The sequence below is a fragment of the Moschus berezovskii genome, chromosome 12 (genome assembly GCF_049115385.1).
Source record: "Moschus berezovskii isolate FMDL1 chromosome 12, NW_MosBer_1.0, whole genome shotgun sequence".
NCBI lineage: Eukaryota > Metazoa > Chordata > Mammalia > Artiodactyla > Moschidae > Moschus > Moschus berezovskii.
Window position 1 is genome coordinate 44850018 of NC_142471.1, and position 20476 is coordinate 44870493.

Consider the following 20476-nt stretch of genomic DNA (forward strand, 5'->3'; position numbering starts at 1 on the left):
TACTGCTTATATAAAATAAAATAAAAAAAACTGTATGAATGAAGAATTGGTGAAATAAACAATGGCATATAGGTACATACAACAGAATAGTACGTAGCTATTAAAAATTGTGGACAGTTTTTGGTGTTGCAAGCCATCATGAGACTATAGGGTTTTCTAAAAGAGGAGGTCAGAGCATAGCATACACAGTGTGATTCCACTAACATCAAATGATTACAAAAACTGTTACAGAGAAATTCCCAATGAGAAGGATTTGAGAAGGATTTCATCTGTATCGAGTGTAGCTATCAAGGCAAGTTGGCTGTTTTATATTTGCTTTGTTTTCTTGTTACTTTGACAACTGTAGTATAAACAAAAAATCTGTCAGATTTTTTTTTTTTTTTTTTTTTTTTTTTTAACAGTTCAGCGTTTTTATTGAGCAACAGATTGGGAAGTGTGCACATGGCGGGGCGGGGGGGGGGGGGGGGGCGGGGGTGTTGGGTTGCTTTCTGACGCACAACCATCTGAGGCCGGGGTCACACCGGCTACTTGAGGAGCTTGGCCACGTTGAGGCTGGGAACCACAATATCCTTGAAAATGGGCACGTAGTCGGGACTGGCTTGGGCCGGGCCCTGCTCCAGTGTCTCGATGATGGTCTGCTTCATGTCCCGGCTGGCGTCCCCCCGCATGGCCAGCAGTGCCCCGATGTGGTCGTCCCTGATGTCCGGGTACTTGCTGACCAGAGTTGAGACTTCCAGGTAGAGCAGAGAAGGGTCCGTGAGCTTAATGACCTCTGCGACAGCGACGATGGTGTCACAGTAGCTATCCATGTCCTCCCCAAAACCGGAAGCCAGCTTGCGGAAGAGGAAGCGCAGTTGCTCGGCCTCGCGCACCATGCGCTCCGCGCCGTCCTTGCGCTCCTCGGCGCTGCGGAAGGAGATGCGCTTCTGCATGACGGCCCGCAGGTACTCCTGCACCGCGCGCCGGTGCGCCTCGGCGATCATCCGTTTTCTGTACGGCTTCTTAATTTTGGCAAAATCGTTGAAATAGTCTTCCACAGTGACACAGATGATGTCTACAGCGTTTGACCCTGACAGCCACTTCTTTGTCATGAGTTCATTGAGATGTTGCTCCAGGTCCAGGAAGACTTCCTCCAGCAGGCTGCCGCAGCCCTCTTTGGCAATGGTGTCCAAAACCCCATCCATGCTCGGCTGGCTCAGAGACACGCCTTCTTCCGCCTCGTGCTTCAGATACTTCCTTTTTAAACTGACTATGGATTCTTTGAAGGTCTGGCAGTTGTTGACGACGGCGACCATGTACTGCACGTAGCAGTGCGGGTGCTGCCGGTCCCGCAGGTGCTCGTCCCTGTACAGCTGTGCCTCCTCCCTGTACCTACTTAAGAAAGAATTCATTTGCTGAAGACACAAATCTAGTACCTTTGTTTTCAAATCTTCACTTATCTGAGCAGCAACTTGAAGGTTCTGCTCGAACATCTGGAACACGATGGCGGGCAGAGTCGTCTGATAGTAGCCGTCCTGGTCGGCTTCGGGCTCCGTCTCCTTCACCCAGTCCTTCCTGTCCGTCTCCAGGGCCTTCCGCAGCCAGGCAATGATGTTGGAGGTCAGAGTGGACATGTAGGTGTCAAGCAACGCAGCGACCACGTCTGCAGAGAGCAAAGGCTCCAGGAGGGCCACGTCCACCTCGGGGGCCAACTCCGCATTCCCCATCATCTCCATGCTGGTGTAAGTGTTCAAAACCCAGGTCAGCAGGCTGACAATCTCGTTCGCTTCCAGGGCCTCCTCCGCGAGGTCCTGCATGCGCGCGCTCAGGGCCTGGTGGTAGGTGTGCAGCAGGCTCTGGAAGATCTCATAGTGTGGCGGGAAGCACTGGGCCAGCAGGTTCTTGGCGACGATGAGGTCGTCCAGCACGTACTTCCGTATAATCTCCAGGTGGCGCACAAGCCACATCTTGTCCGACTCCCTGGTGTCCGCCTGCGTGCCCTCGATCCTAGTGGTCACTGTTCTGTCCAGGATGGTGAACATCTTCTCCTTCCAGTTCTTGGGTCTCCCGGGAGGCACGAAGCCAGTTTGCTTTTTCCGGTCAAGTATGCGCCGGTCAATCTTCTCTTCCCTTTCGATGATCCTGACGACAGAGACGAGCAAGGTGGGGTCGCGGCGCACGGTGACCAGCGCCCTCTGCAGCACCATCCACAGCTGCTTGGCCAGCTCGTCGGACAGCCCCTGTGTGCTCCCGAAGTAGCTGTGGATGAGCGTCATGTCACGCGTGTTCCCACTGTCCATGCGGTACTGCTCGTACATCAGCCCATCCCGGGAGCACTCCAGATCCATCAGCTTCCGGTGAGCCTGCAGCAGCTCCCCGTGCTCTATGAGGTCCTGTGTCTCCCTCACGATCTCGGGCACTGAGAAGATGTTCTTCAGGTTCTCCACGGCGGCAGCGAGCTGGCTGTGCCGCACGACCGCCTCCTTCACGTCCTTGAGGTTCTCAATGGTGTTGATGCTCTGCCTCCAGTCCTTGCTGACATCCGCCAGGGACTGCTGGATGTCCCTGACGTCACTTAGCGCGTTGTGGAGCTGGCTCAGGCCCGTGCGCACGCCGTCCAACTGTGACTGGATTGCAGCCTTTAATCTGGCCTCCACAGAGGCCTTCTTCCGGGCCTCTCTTCTGCGATACTGCTCCACTTTGTCCAGCTGGTCCGGGCGCTGCAGCATTCCAGCAACCCTCTGGACCGCTGTCGCAACAGCCTCCCAGTCAGTCTCCTTCATGGTTACAAAGCAGGGAGGATCTCTGCACCTGTCATACTAGAGGCATCCTGTGTCCACAGCTCTGTCAGATTTTTTGTCCTGGGTTCCTGGCAGGAGCTTCAAAACCTTTGCCATTTCCTGAGTCAAAGCTATGGTTTGTCCAGTAGTCATGTATGGATGTGAGAGTTGGACTATAAAGAAAGCTGAGCACTGAAGAATTGATGCTTTTGAACTGTGGTGTTGGAGAAGACTCTTGAGAGTCCCTTGGACTGCAAGGAGATCCAACCAATCCATCCTAAAGGAAATCAGACCTGAATGTTCATTGGAAGGACTGATGTTGAAGCGGAAACTCCAATACTTTGGCCACCTGATGCAAAGAACTGACTCATTTGAAAAGACATGATACTGGGAAAGATTGAAGGCAAGAGGAGACGGGGACGATGACAGAGGATGAGAAGGTTGGATGGCATCACTGACTCAATGTACATGGGTTTGAGTAAACTCCGGGAACTGGTGATGGACAGGGAGGCCTGGCGTGCTGCAGCCCATGGGGTCACAAAGAGTTGGACACGACTGAACAATTGAACTGAACTGAACTGAGTGATAGGGTATCTGTTATGCTAATGAAATAATGAAAGTGACTGCCAGTGGACCTCTAGACTGCTTCAGGATTGTATTTTCAGTCACTGAACTCTAGGGAGAAGGAGAACTGGAAGAACATGGCCAGTGATAACCAATCGTGCCTATGTAATGAAGCCCCCATAAAAACTCTGGACACCAAAGGTTGGTGGAGCTTCTTAACAAACACATTCATCTGCTGGGAAAGTGATATAACAAACATATTCATGTGCTTTGACACCACAGAGACAGGGCAAGGAAGCTCTGTATTCCCTCCCCATCTCACCCTATGTACATCCTTTGTAATAAAATTGTAACAGCAACTTCTTGGGTTCTGTGAGTTATCCTAATAAATTATCAAACCTCAGAGGGCTTGTGGGAACCTCCCAACTGGTAGCTGGCTGATTAGAGGTGCAAGTAGCCCTGCACAGGACACCCCAACTCAGACTTGCAGCTTGAATCTGAAGTAGGGGTGGTCTAGTGGAGGATGTATGCCCTTACCCTGCAGGGTCTGCACTAACTCCAAGGCGTGTAAGGACTGTACTGTAACACCCTCAGCTTGTGTCAGACCAGTTGGGTTGACACAGAATAGTAGCCATCTAAGTAATAATATAATACTACTTTCTATAACTGATACTCTTAAGAGGAAAAAAAATGTCATAATATGATAAATAACCAATAGCTCTGTTGATACATACAAACATAAAGTGCAAGTAATGTTTATCCTTCTTGAGTACCAAATACCTCCTCATGCAGCTCTCCCAAGCTGTATGCCCACACATCATGCACCTCTATTAAAGCACTCATTTCTGTATGTTGCATCTGTCCATGCCTCTCTCTCATATGCTAGACCGTGAATTCCAAAGCAGGGACCACATCTCATTCACCTTTGTATTCTCAGAACCTACCACAGTGCCCAGAGAGTGGCAGACCTGCCGTTAAGTCTGGTGAATGAACGAGTCACTCAATGAAATAGCTCTGTCCATAAAACTCAATACAGTAAAGGAATGTGCTTGCATGGGTGGTTTGGTTTGAAACTTCATAGTCATTTTGGCCTCTTTATTCAACTAAATGCTGTGTCTGATAGATCAAAGAGATAAGTGACCTCTGCAGGGAATAAAAATACAGATTTAAAAATAAAAATACATATTCCTACATACACAATAAAAAAAGGACTGTATCAAATATTCTTTTTCTTTTCTTTTAGATTTTTGTGGTCTCTTATTATGATAGACCAATAGATCTGGTTAGAAGGACTAACTCTATTCCTTAGTCAAAAAACTATTATCCTTCTTATAACAACTGACTCACTCACCTTTTAGTCTAGCATCACCCCCAAAGGCACCACAGCCCCAGTTTCCTGTGGCCACTGCAGACAGGTTCTCTGAAGAAACTCCAGGACGAAGAAATCCACAGTAAGCCTGAAGGATGAAAGAAACATCAAAGCAATGTGAGTGACTAGACACTAGCAGTATTTCTGACTGATGTACTAGGATCAGTATCCATTATCAAGCTTTTGTTATCTCTCTCTCCTTTTTTTCCTAGGAGCCAAAGGAGAGGGAAAAAAGAGAAAATCTGGGATTATACAAGGAAGAGAGTAAGAAATGACCAGTTCTAATTACTGATTTGCTTTGATGCTGGGCAAGTCAAAGCCCTTAAGCCAACACAGGTCTCAGTTGTCCCCCCTCCCCAATTCAAACAAATATAAATGAAAGTATCAGAGATACTTCAAGAATTAATGGGATTCCAGTTACGAACTATGAAGGACTAATGGACAGAAAGGCATTTAAAACAGTGTTTTATTCGAAAACTTTTGGTTACTATTTTTCATTATAGTAAAGAGTTATTACTATTAGGCTTCCTCAGCACTCTCTGAATTATTGGGACTAGATTAATATCTGTGGTTAGCTTTTAAATGTGTTTCTTGCCACTGAAACACTTAAGCGACTATATATAAAATGAGTCCCTATATATAAAAGGGACTCCTATGCCTGGCTATAAGATAACATTTAAAATCCCTTCCAGCTCCAAGACTCTAGTTTCACAGCTGTATTTTAAGCTGCTGCTGCTGCTAAGTAACTTCAGTCGTGTCCAACTCTGTGTGACCGCTTAGACGGAAGCCCACCAGGCTCCCCCGTCCCTGGGACTCTCCAGGCAAGAGCACTGGAGTGGGTTGCCATTTCCTTCTCCAATGTGTGAAAGTGAAAGTGAAGTCGCTCAGTCGTGTCCGACCCTTAGCGACCCCACGGACTGCAGCCTACCAGGCTCCTTAATCCATGGGATTTTCTAGGCAAGAGTACTAGAGTGGCTTGCCATTGCCTTCTCCGGTATTTTAAGCTAGATTATTTTATTTTAAAATTTGCCAGTTACCTGCAAAAAGTACAGTATATCCTGAGGATGCTGGCTGTGTATTAATTAAATGAACAGTTCATTTTACATATGAGAAGATCGCAGTTTAAGGTCCTAGAGTTTCTGATTTCCATTTCTTTGCTGTCAGGCTAGTTGGTCTTTCTGCCACCTAACTAGTTTTCTGAAACTATCAGACTATGTTAACAACTTTAATATAGTAGCAAAGCAAATATCCCCTGGGCTTTCTCAAGTACCAAGCAAAGCATAAAATATAGCTTATGTATAATAGTAAATAAAATAAAAAGAACAATGTGTGACAGATGTTCCCAGAGAAAAACCAAGGATAAAGAAAGATGCTTCTACGAAACCCACACGTAATACTGTAAATTGCTCTCTGAAGTTGCTACGAAGGTATAAAAATTTATTTTACACAGTGTCTGGATGGATTAACAAGGCTATTTCTTCCACCTCCTCCTAGGCTGTAAATCCTGGCAGATATTAATTATAAGTTGGTACCAGACCATTATTCAATGCTGTGGTACAGAGCTTACACTAGAACTCACAAATTACCTGTATAATCAGATGCATAGAGCTTCTGAAAATCTCTTTCAGGTCAAAACTATCAAAGAGCTCAATTTTTTTGAGCAGGTTCTTCTTGAAAGGTACAGAGTCTCTGCCTTTATGCCAACAAAGGGAACAGCCTTTCTGTCACAATAGACATAACTTTGCCACTTGCTTTCCTGTCAAATTCTCCTAACAGGCCTAGATGAAGAGGAAAATTTCTTAGCCTCCTAGTTAATGTTTTCTGCTTTATGCCATCAGAACGACTTTAGTCTCTTCCAATACTGCTATCTCTACACATCTGGGTTAAATTTTCTTTAATAAGCAAAAATAGCTTAGTAAAATAAAAGCCAAACAACAGAGAGTTTGAAATATTTAGATTATCAGAAGCAAAATCTAACCAAATTTTACTAAAAAAAAAAAAAAAAAAAACCTTGAAAAATGGCCACAACAGAAACAAACTATAAAACTGAAGTTATCCTGCATCTGCTGTTTTAATCAAATAAAACTTTAAAAAGGTAATCAGATAGAAATTAAACGATGTAAAATACTTGTAAAATAGGTAAAAGGATAACTAATGATTAAATACAAAGTTCCTTTTTATAGAGGTCTAATTGATTTATTAGTTTCAGGTATATAGCAAAGTGATTCAGTATTTTTACAGATTATACTCCATTAAAAGTTATTACAAGATAATGGCGATAATTCCCTGTGTCGTCCAATATATCCTTGTTGCTTGTCTATTTTATATAGTTTGTATCTCTTAATCCCGTAACCCTAATGTGCCCCCCATCCCTTCCCACTCCCTTCTGTAACCACTAGTTTGTTTTATATGTGAGTCTGTTTCTGTTTTACATGTACATCATTTGTATTATTTTTTAGATTCCACATAAAAATGATGCTGTGCTGTGCTTAGTCGATCAGTCATATCCGACTCTTTGTAACCTTGTGAACTGTAGCCAACCAGGCTCCTCTGTCCATGGGAATTCTCCAGGCAAGAATACTGGAATGGGTTGCCATGCCCTCCTCCAGGGGTCTTTCCAACCCAGGGATCAAACCCAGGTCTCCTGCATTGCAGGTGGATTCTTTACCATCTGAGCTACCAGGGAAGCCCACATATAAGTGATATCATATAGTATTTGTCTTTCTCTTATTTCACCAAGCATAAATACTTTCTAGGCCCATCCACAATTATGTAAAAGGTAGAATTTCATTCTTTTTAATGGCTGAATAATGTCTCATTGTATACATTATCCATTTGTCTAATGATGGGCATGGCACTTGGGTTGCTTCCATATCTTGGCTGTTTATTACAAAATTCATTTATTGTGTTTAAACCAACCACTTCAAAGGTCAGAAATCAGAGAGAAGCAGCAAGCTCTTCTGAGCCCCTTGAGAGGGATAACCCTTGCTTCTCTCCACTCCCCAGTAAGGAGAGAGATCCCTCACATGTCAGAGACCAGGACAGGGCCGCTAATCAGGATAATAACTGAGCTTCTTTGGTAAGAAACAAAGATCAGATAATGACAGAGATGGCAAAAGAATTGTCAAGTTCTTTCTTCATAGGGGGATGTGCTAGGAGTTCTCAAGAGCTCCACACTGGCAGCAAATTTTTCCCCACATAAGCCAGAGCACTTGAGAAAATTAATCAGAGCAGTAAAGGAAAACTTGCTTATTAAACTCTCATCACAGCCTGACCTAACATTCACCATGACAGAACTATTTGTTTTTCACTAATAAATTACTTAAAAGTGGGAAAAAGAAGCATTCAAACCTCAGTAAGTAGAAGATACCAATAAATACTCCTGGCTCAGAATGGGGCTTCCCTGATAGCTCAGTTGGTAAAGAATCTACCTGAAATGCAGGAGTTCAGTCGCTCAGTCGTGTCTGACTCTTTGCGACCCCATGAATCACAGCACGCCAGGCCTCCCCATAAATCACCAACTCCCGGAGTTCACTCAAACTCATGTCCATCGAGTCGGTGATGCCGTCCAGCCATCTCATTCTCTGTCGTTCCCTTCTTCTCCCGCCCCCAATCCTTCCCAGCATCAGAGTCTTTTCCAGTGAGTCAACTCGTCGCATGAGGTGGCCAGAGTATTAGAGTTTCAGCTTTAGCATAAGTCCTTCCAATGAACATCCAGGATTGATCTCCTTTAGAATGGACTGGTTGGATCTCCTTGCAGTCCAAGGGACTCTCAAGAGTCTTCTCCAGCACCACAGTTCAAAAGCATTAATTCTTCGGCGATCAGCCTTCTTCACAGTCCAACTCTCACATCCATACATGACCACAGGAAAAACCATAGCCTTGACTAGATGGACCTTGGTTGGCAAAGTAATGTCTCTGCTTTTTAATATACTATCTCGGTTGGTCATAACTTTCCTTCCAAGGAGTAAGCGTCTTTTAATTTCATGGCTGCAATCAGCATCCGCAGTGATTTTGGAGCCCAAAAAAATAAAGTCTGACACTGTTTCCCCATCTATTTCCCATAAAGTGATGGGACCAGATGCCATGATCTTTGTTTTCTGAATGTTGAGCTTCAAGCCAACCTTTTCACTCTCCTCTTTCACTTTCATCAAGAGGCTTTTGAGTTCCTCTTCACTTTCTGCCATAAGGGTGGTGTCATCTGCATATCTGAGGTTATTGATATTTCTCCCGGCAATCTTGATTCCAGCTTGTGCTTCTTCCAGCCCAGCATTCCTCATGATGTACTCTGCATATAAGTTAAATAAGCAGGGTGACAACATACAACCTTGACGTACTCCTTTTTCTATTTGGAACCAGCCTGTTGTTCCATGTCCAGTTCGAACTGTTGCTTCCTGACCTGCATACAGGTTTCTCAAGAGGCAGGTCAGGTGGTCTGGTATTCCCATCTCTTTCAGAATGCCAAAGAATGCTCAAACTACCGCACAATTGCACTCATCTCTCACGCTAGTAAAGTCATGCTCAAAATTCTCCAAGCCAGGCTTCAACAGTGCATGAACTATGAACTCCCAGATGTTCAAGCAGGTTTTAGAAAAGGCAGAGGCACCAGAGATCAAATTGCCAAAATCCGCTGGATCATGGAGAAAGCAAGAGAGTTCCAGAAAAACATCTATTTCTGCTTCATTGACTATGCCAAAGCCTTTGACTGTGTGGATCACAATAAACTGTGGAACATTCTGAAATGCAAGAGACCCCAGTTCAATTCCTGGGTCCGGAAGATCCTCTGAAGAAGGTATAGGCTACCCACTCCAGTATTGGGCTTCCCTTGGTCAGTTCATAAAGAATCCGCCCGCAATGCAGGAGACCTGGGTTCAATCTCTGGTTTGGGAAGATCCCCTGGAGAAGGGAAATGCTACCTACTCCAATATTCTGGCCTGGAGAGTTCCATGGACTATACAGTCCATGGGGTTGCAAAGAGTTGGACACGACTGAGTGAATGAGTTTTGATGGGAAGTTAAGAAGAGAGGGAATTGTGGAGTTCTGAAGGTTGCCAAGGGAAGCCTTGAGAACCAAGCGGCAGGAGGAAAATACTGGTATCTAGAATTAAAAACTAGAGCCCAGCTGGGAAGTGGTAAAAAGAGATTTAGGAAGGAAGCCAAGAAATTGAAAAAGGAAACAAAGAAAACAATTTTCAAAACCTACAGGCCCAGAACTCGGCCCAGGAAATAGATGGTATTCAGGTGAATATTCTGTACAAACATCCCTGCAACACACATGCACGAGCACACACAAACTGAAGAAGAAGTCAGGCTGCAAAGTCAGTTTTAGCTGGCCTAAGAGAATATAATTAAATTATGTCCTTCATTATACTACAAATACATTATACTGTTTTCTAGATTAATAATTTAATTATTGTCCTAAGGAGTTGTTTATATTAAGTCAATATAACATACTTGTCTAACAAACTAATACATAGTTCATACTGATAATGATTTTATGTTTTGGAATACTGTGATTTCCTAAAAACAAATATAAAAAGTGCCTAAAGGGATGTCCCTGGTGGCCCAGTGACTAAGACTCCATGCTCCCAATGCCAAAGGCCTGGGTATGACCCGTGGTCAGGGAACCTGACCCCACATCTGCGACTGAGTTCACACGCCACAGCTGAGACCTAGTTGTTGCTCAGTCGCACAGCGGTGTCCAACTCTTGCCACCCCATGGACTGCAACACGGGTTGTTTTTCTTATGGGATGAACCTAAGAGAGGCAGAAGATATTAAGAAGAGGTGGCAACAATACATAGAAGAACTACACAAAAAAGATCTTCACAACCCAGATAATCACGGTGGTGTGATCACTAACCTAGAGCCAGACATCCTGAAATGCGAAGTCAAGTGGGCCTTAGGAAGCATCACTACAAGCAAAGCTAGTGGAGGTGATAGAATTCCAGTTGAGCTATTTCAAATCCTAAATGATGATGCTATGAAAGTGCTGCACTCAATACGCCAGCAAATTTGGAGAACTCAGCAGTGGCCACAGGACTGGAAAAGATCCGTTTTCATTCCAATCCCAAAGGCAACGCCAAAGAATGCTCAATTGCACTCATCTCACTAGCAAAGTAATGCTCAAAATTCTCCAAGCCAGGCTTGAACAGTACGTGAACTGTGAACTTCCAGATGTTCAAGATGGATTTAGAAAAGGCAGATGAACCAGAGATCAAATTGCCAACTTCCGCTGGATCATTGAAAAAGCGAGAGTTCCAGAAAAACATCTACTTCTGCTTTATTGACTATGCCAAAGCCTTTGACTGTGTGGATCACAATAAACTGTGGAAAATTCCTAAGGAGATGGGAATACCAGACCACCTTACCTGCCTCCTGAGAAATCGGTATGCAGGTCAAGAAGCAACACTTAGAACTGGACATGGAACAACAGACTGGTTCCAAATAGGAAAAGGAGTGCGTTGAGGTTATATATTGTAACCTTGCTTATTTAACTTATATGCAGAGCACATCATGAGAAATGCTGGGCTGGAGGAAGCATGAGCTGGAACCAAGATTGCTGGGAGAAATATCAATAACCTCAGATATGCAGATGACACTACCTTATGGCAGAAAGCAAAGAAGAACTAAAGAGCCTCTTGATGAAAGTGAAAGGGGAGAGTGAAAAAGTTGGCTTAAAACTCAACAATCAGAAAACTAAGATGATGGCATCTGGTCCCATCATTTCATGGGAAATAGATGGGGAAACAATGGAAATGATGACAGACTTTATTTTTGGGGGCTCCAAAATCACTGCAGATGCTGACAGCAGCCATGAAATTAAAAGACGCTTGCTCCTTGGAAGAAAAGCTATGACCAACCTAGACAGCATATTAAAAAGCAGAGACATTACATTGCTAACAAAGGTCCGTCTAGTCAAAGCTATGGTTTTTCCAGTAGTCATGTATGGATGTGAGAGTTGGACTATAAAGAAAGCTGAGTGCCGAAGAATTGATGCTTCTGAACTGTGGCGTTGGAGAAGACTCTTGAGAGTCCTGTGGACAGCAAGGAGATCCAACCAGTCCATCCTAAAGGAAATCGGTCCTGAGTATTCATTGGAAGGACTGATGCTGAAGCTGAAACTCCAATACTTTGGCCACCTGATGTGAAGAACTGACTCACTGGAAAGACCCTGATGCTGGGAAAGATTGAAAGGGGGAAGAGAAGGGGATGACAGAGGATGAGATGGTTGGATGGCATCACCGACTCGATGGACATGAGTTTGAGTAAACTCTAGGAATTGGGGAAGAAGAGGGAGGCCTGGTGTGCTGCAGTCCAAGGGGTCGAAGAGCCAGACACAACTGAGCGACTGAACTGAAGAATCTTTTAGAAGAGAATAAAGTAATATTAAGTCTTAAAATTATCCTTAGATTCAGTAACAATTTAATAAATTTCTTCTTTGTAAGTTTCTTTTATTTGATTAAATAACAACTGTACAAAGATGTTTAAAGTGAAAGTGTTAGTTGCTCAGTCATGTCTGATTCTCTGTGACCCCATGGACTGTAGCTCACCAGCCTCCTCTGTTCATGGGATTCTCCAAGCAACAATACTGGAGTGGGTAGCCATTCTCTTCTCTAAGGGATCTTCCCAACCCAGGCACTGAATGCAGGTCTCCCGCACTGCAGGCAGATTCTTTACCATCTGAGCCAGCAGGGAAGCTCCACAAAGATGTTTATTACATTGCATATAACAAAGAGAACCCTGGGACCACCTATTAGTTTAGTTAAAAAACTAATAGCTAAGTCTTAGTATATCAGCTAAGTCCTCATATATCAATCCAACTAATTTTATGGCCATTAAACATATTATTATGAAGATCACTAGAAAGTATGAAAAATATAATTATGGATAAATTAAATAAATACAATATTTATGTCACTTTTGAACACATTTATATGAAACTTAATATTTGTGTGGAAAGTCCTACAAAAATGAAAACAATTATTTGAAAGGTAAAATTATGGATGATTTTTTGTCTTTAAAATAACTGTAACCTTAATAAATAGATGTTGCCTTTTCAAGATGCAATATAAAGTGAAAACATCCTTTAGACCTTAGATTTCCCATGTATGAAATCAGAGATCAGATTATATATTTCTATGGTTATTCTGATTCTATACACTGAGAAACTGAAGGGAAAACTCACTAAAAATGATACATTTTGAACCAATATTCCTGAAAATAAAGTAACAGACTTAAAGAAAAAATTATAAATGATCAGATGTTGAACTTCTTTGAACTATCAACAGCAAGGACTGATCGGTTTTGTTAATCAAGCACTGTAACAATCCACTCCTGAATTTGGTGATAATAACAAAAATAACAAAATCAATACATTAGTTTTTAAAAGGTAAATGGTGATTTCCTGCCCAGGTGGTCTCCTCACTTTGTTAAATTTCTGATCCAGATGACTCCATGCAATATATTCATTACTTAATCTTATTGGATTGAGTCTAACATGGCTAAACACAATTTTCCACAGGTGATTTCTTTCTTCCTTTGCTGAACTATTTGCCACTTTTACAACCTGGAGTCATAAATCTTTCCAATCCAAAGAGAGTTCTCCTAGAGAATGTTACCTAGCTGATCTTTCACAGATTTAAAACACAGCTTCACAATATCAGTCAGATAAAAGGAGTCTGACTCTTCCCTTTAAAAACCAACTCTTCTTGTCAGTCATGATGTGGGTCCAATAGGATACGACGAGCCTGGATAGAGTCAATTGTTTCCAGGGATAATAAAGCACTTTGTGGGATTGCCTTTCAATTGTTATCTGTGTGTGTATGTCCTCAGTCACTCAGTTTTGTCTGATTCTTTGCAACCCCATGGCCTATAGTCCACTAGGCTCCTCTGTCCATGGAATTTTCCAGACAAGAATGTAGGAGCAGATTGCCATTTCCTCCTCCAGGGGAATCTTCCCAACCCGGGGACTCAACCCATGTCTCCTGCATTGGCAGGCAGATTCTTTACCACTGCACCACCTGGGAAGCTTGAGGAATGCCTAAAAGTAGCAAGACCCCTAGAGTTCAGAGATCCACGTTGAATTCTGATGGTGAAAACTGGTCTACTGCTTCATTTGGAAAAATGGAGTTTTTCTGTTCCTATCTAGTTTCTTTCTGGCATACAAAAAATAAAAAAAATAGCACTGTACAAATTATCTCTGAAATGATTTAATATATAGAGTTCCTCTTTAAACCGAAGTTTACAAAACACAATGAGATGTAAAACATTTAATTTACTATGCTCTCCAAGTTGTGGTGTCATCAGTTAGCCATGGGGAATTAAAAATGAGAATATTTATTTATGTCCAGGGTTATATTTGTAAAAGTGAATGACCCAGCTCCTGCAGGAAAGTATTTGTGGGAATATAAATATTATCCATAAAAAAAAAGAACCTTGAAATGTGTGTTAATGTACAATAATGGTTAAATACATTTCCTTTTCATTCATGTCTCTTTAAACTTTCCATATATTTCTTGCCATAACAAAGTACCACATAGACTATGGGACTAAAACAACAGACATTACTTTTCTTTTGGAGACTAGAAGTTCAAGATCAAGTGTCAACATGTTTGGTTTCTTTTGAGACCTCTCTCCTTGGCGTGCAGAAGGTCACCTTCATGCAGACCCACACGTGATATTTATTCTGTTGGCATGCACTCCTAATTTTTTTTGTATGACCTAATCTCTTCTTATAAGGATACTAGATTGCATTAGGGCCTCCCTGGTATCCTAGGACCCCCACACCCACTGATTATAAATGTCTTCTACTATCAATGACCATGTGACACATTCACACTTTTGATGAAAAGCTAAATATAAATCTTATTCTACTTGATATGCTATGTAATAAATACACCATGTGCTTGGAGACAACTGCTTTAAGGCAAGAGTTTAGACAGTGAAAGCAGGCTCACATTTAAAAGGTACCTAAAAGATATTCCTTAGTACCATGAGTCAGATAAAAGAGAAATTGTAACTGTTGACATATCAAAGAACAGTCTTTTTGGACAGCTTTTCTGAGGAATTACTTAAAGAAAAATGGAATCTGTATATAAGTTTAATTTTGGAAAATAATGCACTTACTCTTCAAACTTTTTATGGGATTCCTTTGAGAACTTCAAATGTTAAAATAACCTAATTGTATATTTTAAAAATATGTTCAACAGCAAATTAGATTCTCAAGTACATTAGGATATAAGATAACAAATGTAATTATACTGGAAATATCCCCTAAGTTTTAAGCATAGTAAAAGCCTTCTGGATTATTTGGTTATTTTACTAATAACAACATGAAAGGTCTGGTACTTGAGCTGGGATAGGCAGAGCATCACACAGAGGCCATTCCTGTGGTGAGACCCAGCGAAAGATGTGAAGATGATATACCGAGGGCCACACGTGCCAGTCCAACAGCACTCCCAGCTCCCTTGCAATGGGACACCCAGGCGGCTGTCATTACCAAAAGTCTGTGCAGGGACTGGCACATGGGAGTCATGCAAAACCACAAACCTTATCTTAATAATGAATTTCACGACCAAATCCTATTCATGGAAGTTAAAAAATGATTTTCAGAATTGGGTCAGTCTTGGCTACAAGAGTAATTTGAGGAACTAAAGAAAAAAGCAACAGTTTTGGTAAGGCCCTATCTACCTAGAGAACAGAATTAGAATGCTATTGTATGTTAGTTTATTTATTGTGGTTAACTATTAAAAACTTACACAATAGGTCTAGCTCATTTTTATATTTCTGTAACAATTAAAAAAAGAAAATGATTATAGGAGACAAAACTAAACAGAAAGCCATATATTCCATCATAAATATGTCAAATTACCAAATAATAATTTACATGACTCTTACCAAGACGAGAACAACAATGACTTGACGTTCATGGTTTATCTGTTTTAATCCTGATAGCATACCTTGCAGAGAAAGTGTCATTGGACAGGTCTGAAAAAAACTTTTAAGGTTCATTCATTTCTATATCGTTTTAAAATGATAATGTTCCAAAGCAGCTAAATGTACTTGATGAGATAAATGCATGTGTGGGGCTTAATATCAAGCAACAGTCTATCTGGCATCAGTAATCAAACAATTACAAAATGGAAAGTACATCCTGTACAAGCTGACAGACCCATTAAATCAGGAGAGCTGAGGGCAGACGTACTGACACTGCAAGAATTACCAGAAAGCATTAATTTCAGCATTAATAAAATGGCAGTAATTAGATACGGCTGCCAGATGAACGAAGAAATAAGGTTACTGGCCTTGTTAAGCTCACGTCTGATTTTCTCAGGCACAAACTGGTCGAGGTAGCGTCTGAAGTGAAGGGCGTCGATGGCGACGATTTCAGTGCTGCGCCGCTGCCAGTCGTCCCTGGGGTAGGACAGACGGGAGAGGAGGAATGGGGAAAGGCACTCACCAAACAATAACCCCCACGAGGGCAGGTTTCGGAGACTTCGGCGGGGTTAATACCTTACAAACAAACCAACCCATGACTTTACATCTCAGCAAATCAGGAAGTCCAAGGCACACGTACTGTGGAGTACCAAGCATTAAGCAGTAAAATGAAAAGATAGAACATACTGTAAACAGATACATCATTAACCGTGAGTCTTCGAGGTTAAAAGATTTGGTGGGCAAACCAAAGGGATTTAGTTCTTTATTTTCCTCCCAACACTAAAGACCTGGCCTTTGTATCTGGACAAGAGCTCTTTCCTCAGTTCTGGAAGAACTGCTCTAAGTCACTGAGTTTGTAACATCGCCTTATATTGTCCAAAAACTAGTCCCAAGGAGTCAAGTGCTGTGGGAAAAAAAAGTGTAACAATTCAATACAAAATTCTACCTGCTATGCTCAACTGCTGAGTGCACAAAATTATTTTTAAAAAGGCAAAGAAATCAAAGCAAACAATAACAATAACAATTTGCCTGTGGAGAAGTTGGAGGAGATGGTGATTTTGGAAACATGAAATTCTAAATATTCATCTCTTTATAAACATGCATATAATGATATTCCCATCAATGCTTCACACTGAAGAATAGCAACAGAAGCCTTCATGCTAGTCTGTAAATAATTATAAAGAATTAAAAATCCACCTTAGTAACTGTTGCAGCCATATATTTTATCCAAAACAAAGGAAGACTGGCAACTGGACTTGAGATATTAACAAAGAATAAGGCTGTATGGCCACAAGGGTAGTGGCTGATTCTTTTGCCACAATGGCTCTTCCCAGTGAAACACACACACATTTGCGACACACACGTTTTCAATAAAAATTTGCCTCTGGGGAAGCAAACATGTCAAAGTATAAGAATGTATTTCAATAAGAAACAAGAGACAGCAGCAGCAAAGTTCACCATAGGTTCTCCTAGCAACCGTTTTGTGGTATTAGGCAAATTGTCCCAACATAGGTTTCCCTCACTTGCCTAATCTCACAGAAGTTAAGGACAACTAAAAAGGCTGTTTAAAGGCTTTAAGTTGTAATCAGAATCCACTCGAAATAAGTTTGTTATTGGAAGTTAACCTTCACTGGATGCTTACAACTAGCAGCAGAGATCCCTGTAGAAGAGTTGTGCCTTTCTTGGTCTTGGTTTAGATATTTGGCTTTTCTTTCTCTGTTCTTCTCTGAGTATATAGAGATGGTGAATCTGTTTTAACTACTAGTGAACCTGTACTATTGAATTTAAGAAGAAAATTATATTTCTGAACTAAGAGTAGATGGAAGACAGAATGTACCAGGGTCAAGCCCACATCCCTTAGCTTTTGGCCATGTGATACTAAAGTAGAAATGAACTCACCTTTCACTCCTATCTTCATGGCTCCGGGCCCAACGGTATGTTTCGGCATAGCCTGTGTATTCACTGTACTGTTCAGTACCTGAAACAAATAATCTGCCACTATTATTTTTCAGAAAAAATATTTCTTAAAAACTACACCTTCTAAAGGATCTCCGTTAAAGAAACACACAAACAAGCAGATAAAAAACCCCACTAGTCTTAATGACTTATTATTTCACAGAAAGAAAAAAATGATGCTTCCAGAAGCAACCACAATATTTACTGTACAGTGAATGAATGGTCCAATCAACAAAGAAGATAAAATAGTCTGTCGTATTCATTTTTTCTTTTATGAGTACATAAAGATAGTGTTTTATAAAAGTACACTGTCTTCAGTGTCAGTAATCTGATGGTAATATTTAATTTGCATTGTTGAGAAAATAAATTTTATATAAAAACATTCCCTAAGAAAAGTATCAATAAGATTAAATTTAGGATTTGCCTGCTGCTGCTGCTGCTAAGTCACTTCAGTCGTGTCCGACTCTGTGTGACCCCATAGACGGAAGCCCACCAGGTTCCCCTGTCCCTGGGATTCTCCAGGCAAGAACACTGGAGTGGGTTGCCATTTCCTTCTCCAATGTGTGAAAGTGAAAAGTGAAAGTTAAGTGAAAAGTGAAAGTTAAGCTCAGTCGTGTCTGACCCTTAGCGACCCCACGGACTGCAGCCTACCAGGTTCCTCAATCCATGGGATTTTCTAGGCAAGAGAACTGGAGTGGCTTGCCATTGCCTTCTCCGAGGATTTGCCTATCAATAGCAAAATACTTCAAAGGGCTTTGTAAAACCAGGATATTATGCATGAGAAGACAGGGAGGGAGAAAAAGCATAATTAACATCTGATAAGAATGTTAATTCTTATCAGATGTACCAAGCTTGGCATTTAACACAGACTTCCAATTCATGGGACCTGAACATATCAACAACGATGGTGTCAACAGTGTTCTACTATTTAACTAAATAAGCTCATTCCAACTTCTATGGTTGACTCAATAACGGCTTGATAAGAATCAACAAAACAGTAAAATTAAAAGCTGAAAACCTTGAGCAAGACAATACTTTTCACGTATAAAAAACAAGAAAAACAAGACAACATTGAGAACTAAGATTAATGGTATTTTTAGTACAGCTGACTCTTGAACAACATGAGTTTGAACTGCATGGGTGCCCTTACACTGTAGATTTTTTTCAATGGTAAATGTTACAGTACTACACAATCTGCAGTTGATTGAATCCATAGATGTGGTCCCCATAAGTGAAGGAAACGTATTTGAAGGGCTAACTTGTAAGTTATCTACACATGTAAGTTGTATGTGGATTTTATGGTCCTACTTTTCTCTTCAAAAGATATACTTCAGCAGCAAAGTGAAAGTCACTCAGTTGTATCTAACTCTTTGTGACCCCATGGACTATACAGTCCATGGAATTCTCCAGGCCAGAATATTGGAGTGAGTTCGCATGCCCTCCTCCAAGGGATCTTCCCAACCCAGGAATTGAACCCAGGTCTCCTGCATTGCAGGCAGATTCTTTACCAGCTGAGCCTCAAGGGAAGCCCAAGAATACTGGAGTGGGTAGCCTATCCCTTCTTGAGCGGATCTTCCCGACTCAGGAATCGAACTGGGGTCTCCTGCACTGCAGGTGGATTCTTTACCAACTGAGCTATCAGGGAAGTCCATACTTCAGTGGGGTTCCTACCAAAATGAATAAACTGAATCTAGTTATGAAAGAACATTGGGCAACCCCCAAAAAGAGATATTGTGCCAAGTAACTGGCTTATATATTTTAAAAATATCAAGGTGAACAAACACAAGGTTGAGAAACTGTCCCAGTTTAAAGAATGTGTGACAAGTGTATTCAAAGAAAAGATGCATGCCCCCTTATGTTCACAGCAGCACTGTTTACAATTGCCAAGATATGGATACAACCTAAACGTTCACTGACAGATGAACTGATAAAACAAGATGTCACACACACAGAGAGAAATATTACTTAGTCATCAAAAAGAATGAAATAATGTCACTTGCAGTAACATGAATGGACCTAGAGATTATCATGCTAAGCAAAGTAAGTCAGAAGAGAAAGACAAATACCACGTGATATCACTTATACATGGAATATAAAATACGACACAAATAAACATATTTACAAAACATAAACAGACTCAGACACAGAGAACAGGCTGTGGTTGCCAAGGGGAAGTGGGAGCAGGGGTGAGAAGGACTGGAAGTTTGGGAATAGGAAAGGAAAATTATTATATAAAATATGGATAAACAACAAGGTCCTACTGTAGAGCATAGGGAACTATATTCAATATCCTGTGACAAACCATAATAGAAAAGAAAATGAAAAAAGCTATATACATATATATATATAAAACTTAGTCACTGTGCTGTACAAAGGAAATTAACACAAAGGTTAAAACTATTCTTCAATAAAAATTTTTTTAAAAGTCAAATCTTCCCAAATTGATCTGTAGATTCAAAACAGTCTTAATTAAAATTCTAGGACTTCCCTGGTGGCACAGTGGGTATGAGTCTGCCTGCCAATACAGGGAACACAGGTTTGATCCCTGGTCTACGAGGATTTCCACAGGCTGTGGAGCAACTGAGCTGGTGAGTCACAACTACTGAAGCCTGTGTGCCTAGAACCCGTGCTCCACAATGAGAGCAGCTACCACAATGAGAAGCCCAGGCACCACAATGAAGGGAGGCCCCCGCTCACCACAACTAGAGAAAGCACGCACAAAGCAACGAACACCCGGCGCAGCCAAAACACATAAGGAAATACATAAAGTTATTTTTAAAAATTCTAAGAAGCTTTTTTGTAGATAAATTCAACAAACAACTCTGAAGAAGAACAAAATCAAGGGCTCACACTGATTTCACGAATTATTGTAAAACGACAGTAATGAAATCA

The 20476-nt window shown here is 41.5% G+C and overlaps 2 protein-coding genes across 2 annotated transcripts in view; both read right to left on the bottom strand.

Annotated features, from left to right (window-relative positions):
• PARG (poly(ADP-ribose) glycohydrolase) overlaps positions 1-20476 on the bottom strand; it is a 122941-nt gene that overhangs the window by 11067 nt on the left and 91398 nt on the right. Inside the window, exons 14-16 of the mRNA XM_088842097.1 lie at positions 17528-17606; positions 15997-16105; positions 4675-4780 (exon numbers count right to left, since the gene is read on the bottom strand). Coding sequence (XP_088698223.1) covers positions 4675-4780; positions 15997-16105; positions 17528-17606 — 294 coding nt within the window. The remainder of the gene's footprint in view (positions 1-4674; positions 4781-15996; positions 16106-17527; positions 17607-20476) is intronic.
• LOC148775985 (exocyst complex component 3) lies at positions 401-2823 on the bottom strand. The gene has a single exon (XM_088842098.1). The coding sequence runs from the start codon at positions 2760-2762 to the stop codon at positions 525-527; it is 2238 nt and encodes a 745-aa protein (XP_088698224.1). The 5' UTR covers positions 2763-2823; the 3' UTR covers positions 401-524.

What these genes read in the sequence shown, in the direction of transcription:
- LOC148775985 (XM_088842098.1), bottom strand. Translation starts at nt 2,762, where the DNA reads ATGAAGGAGACTGACTGGGAGGCTGTTGCGACAGCGGTCCAGAGGGTT.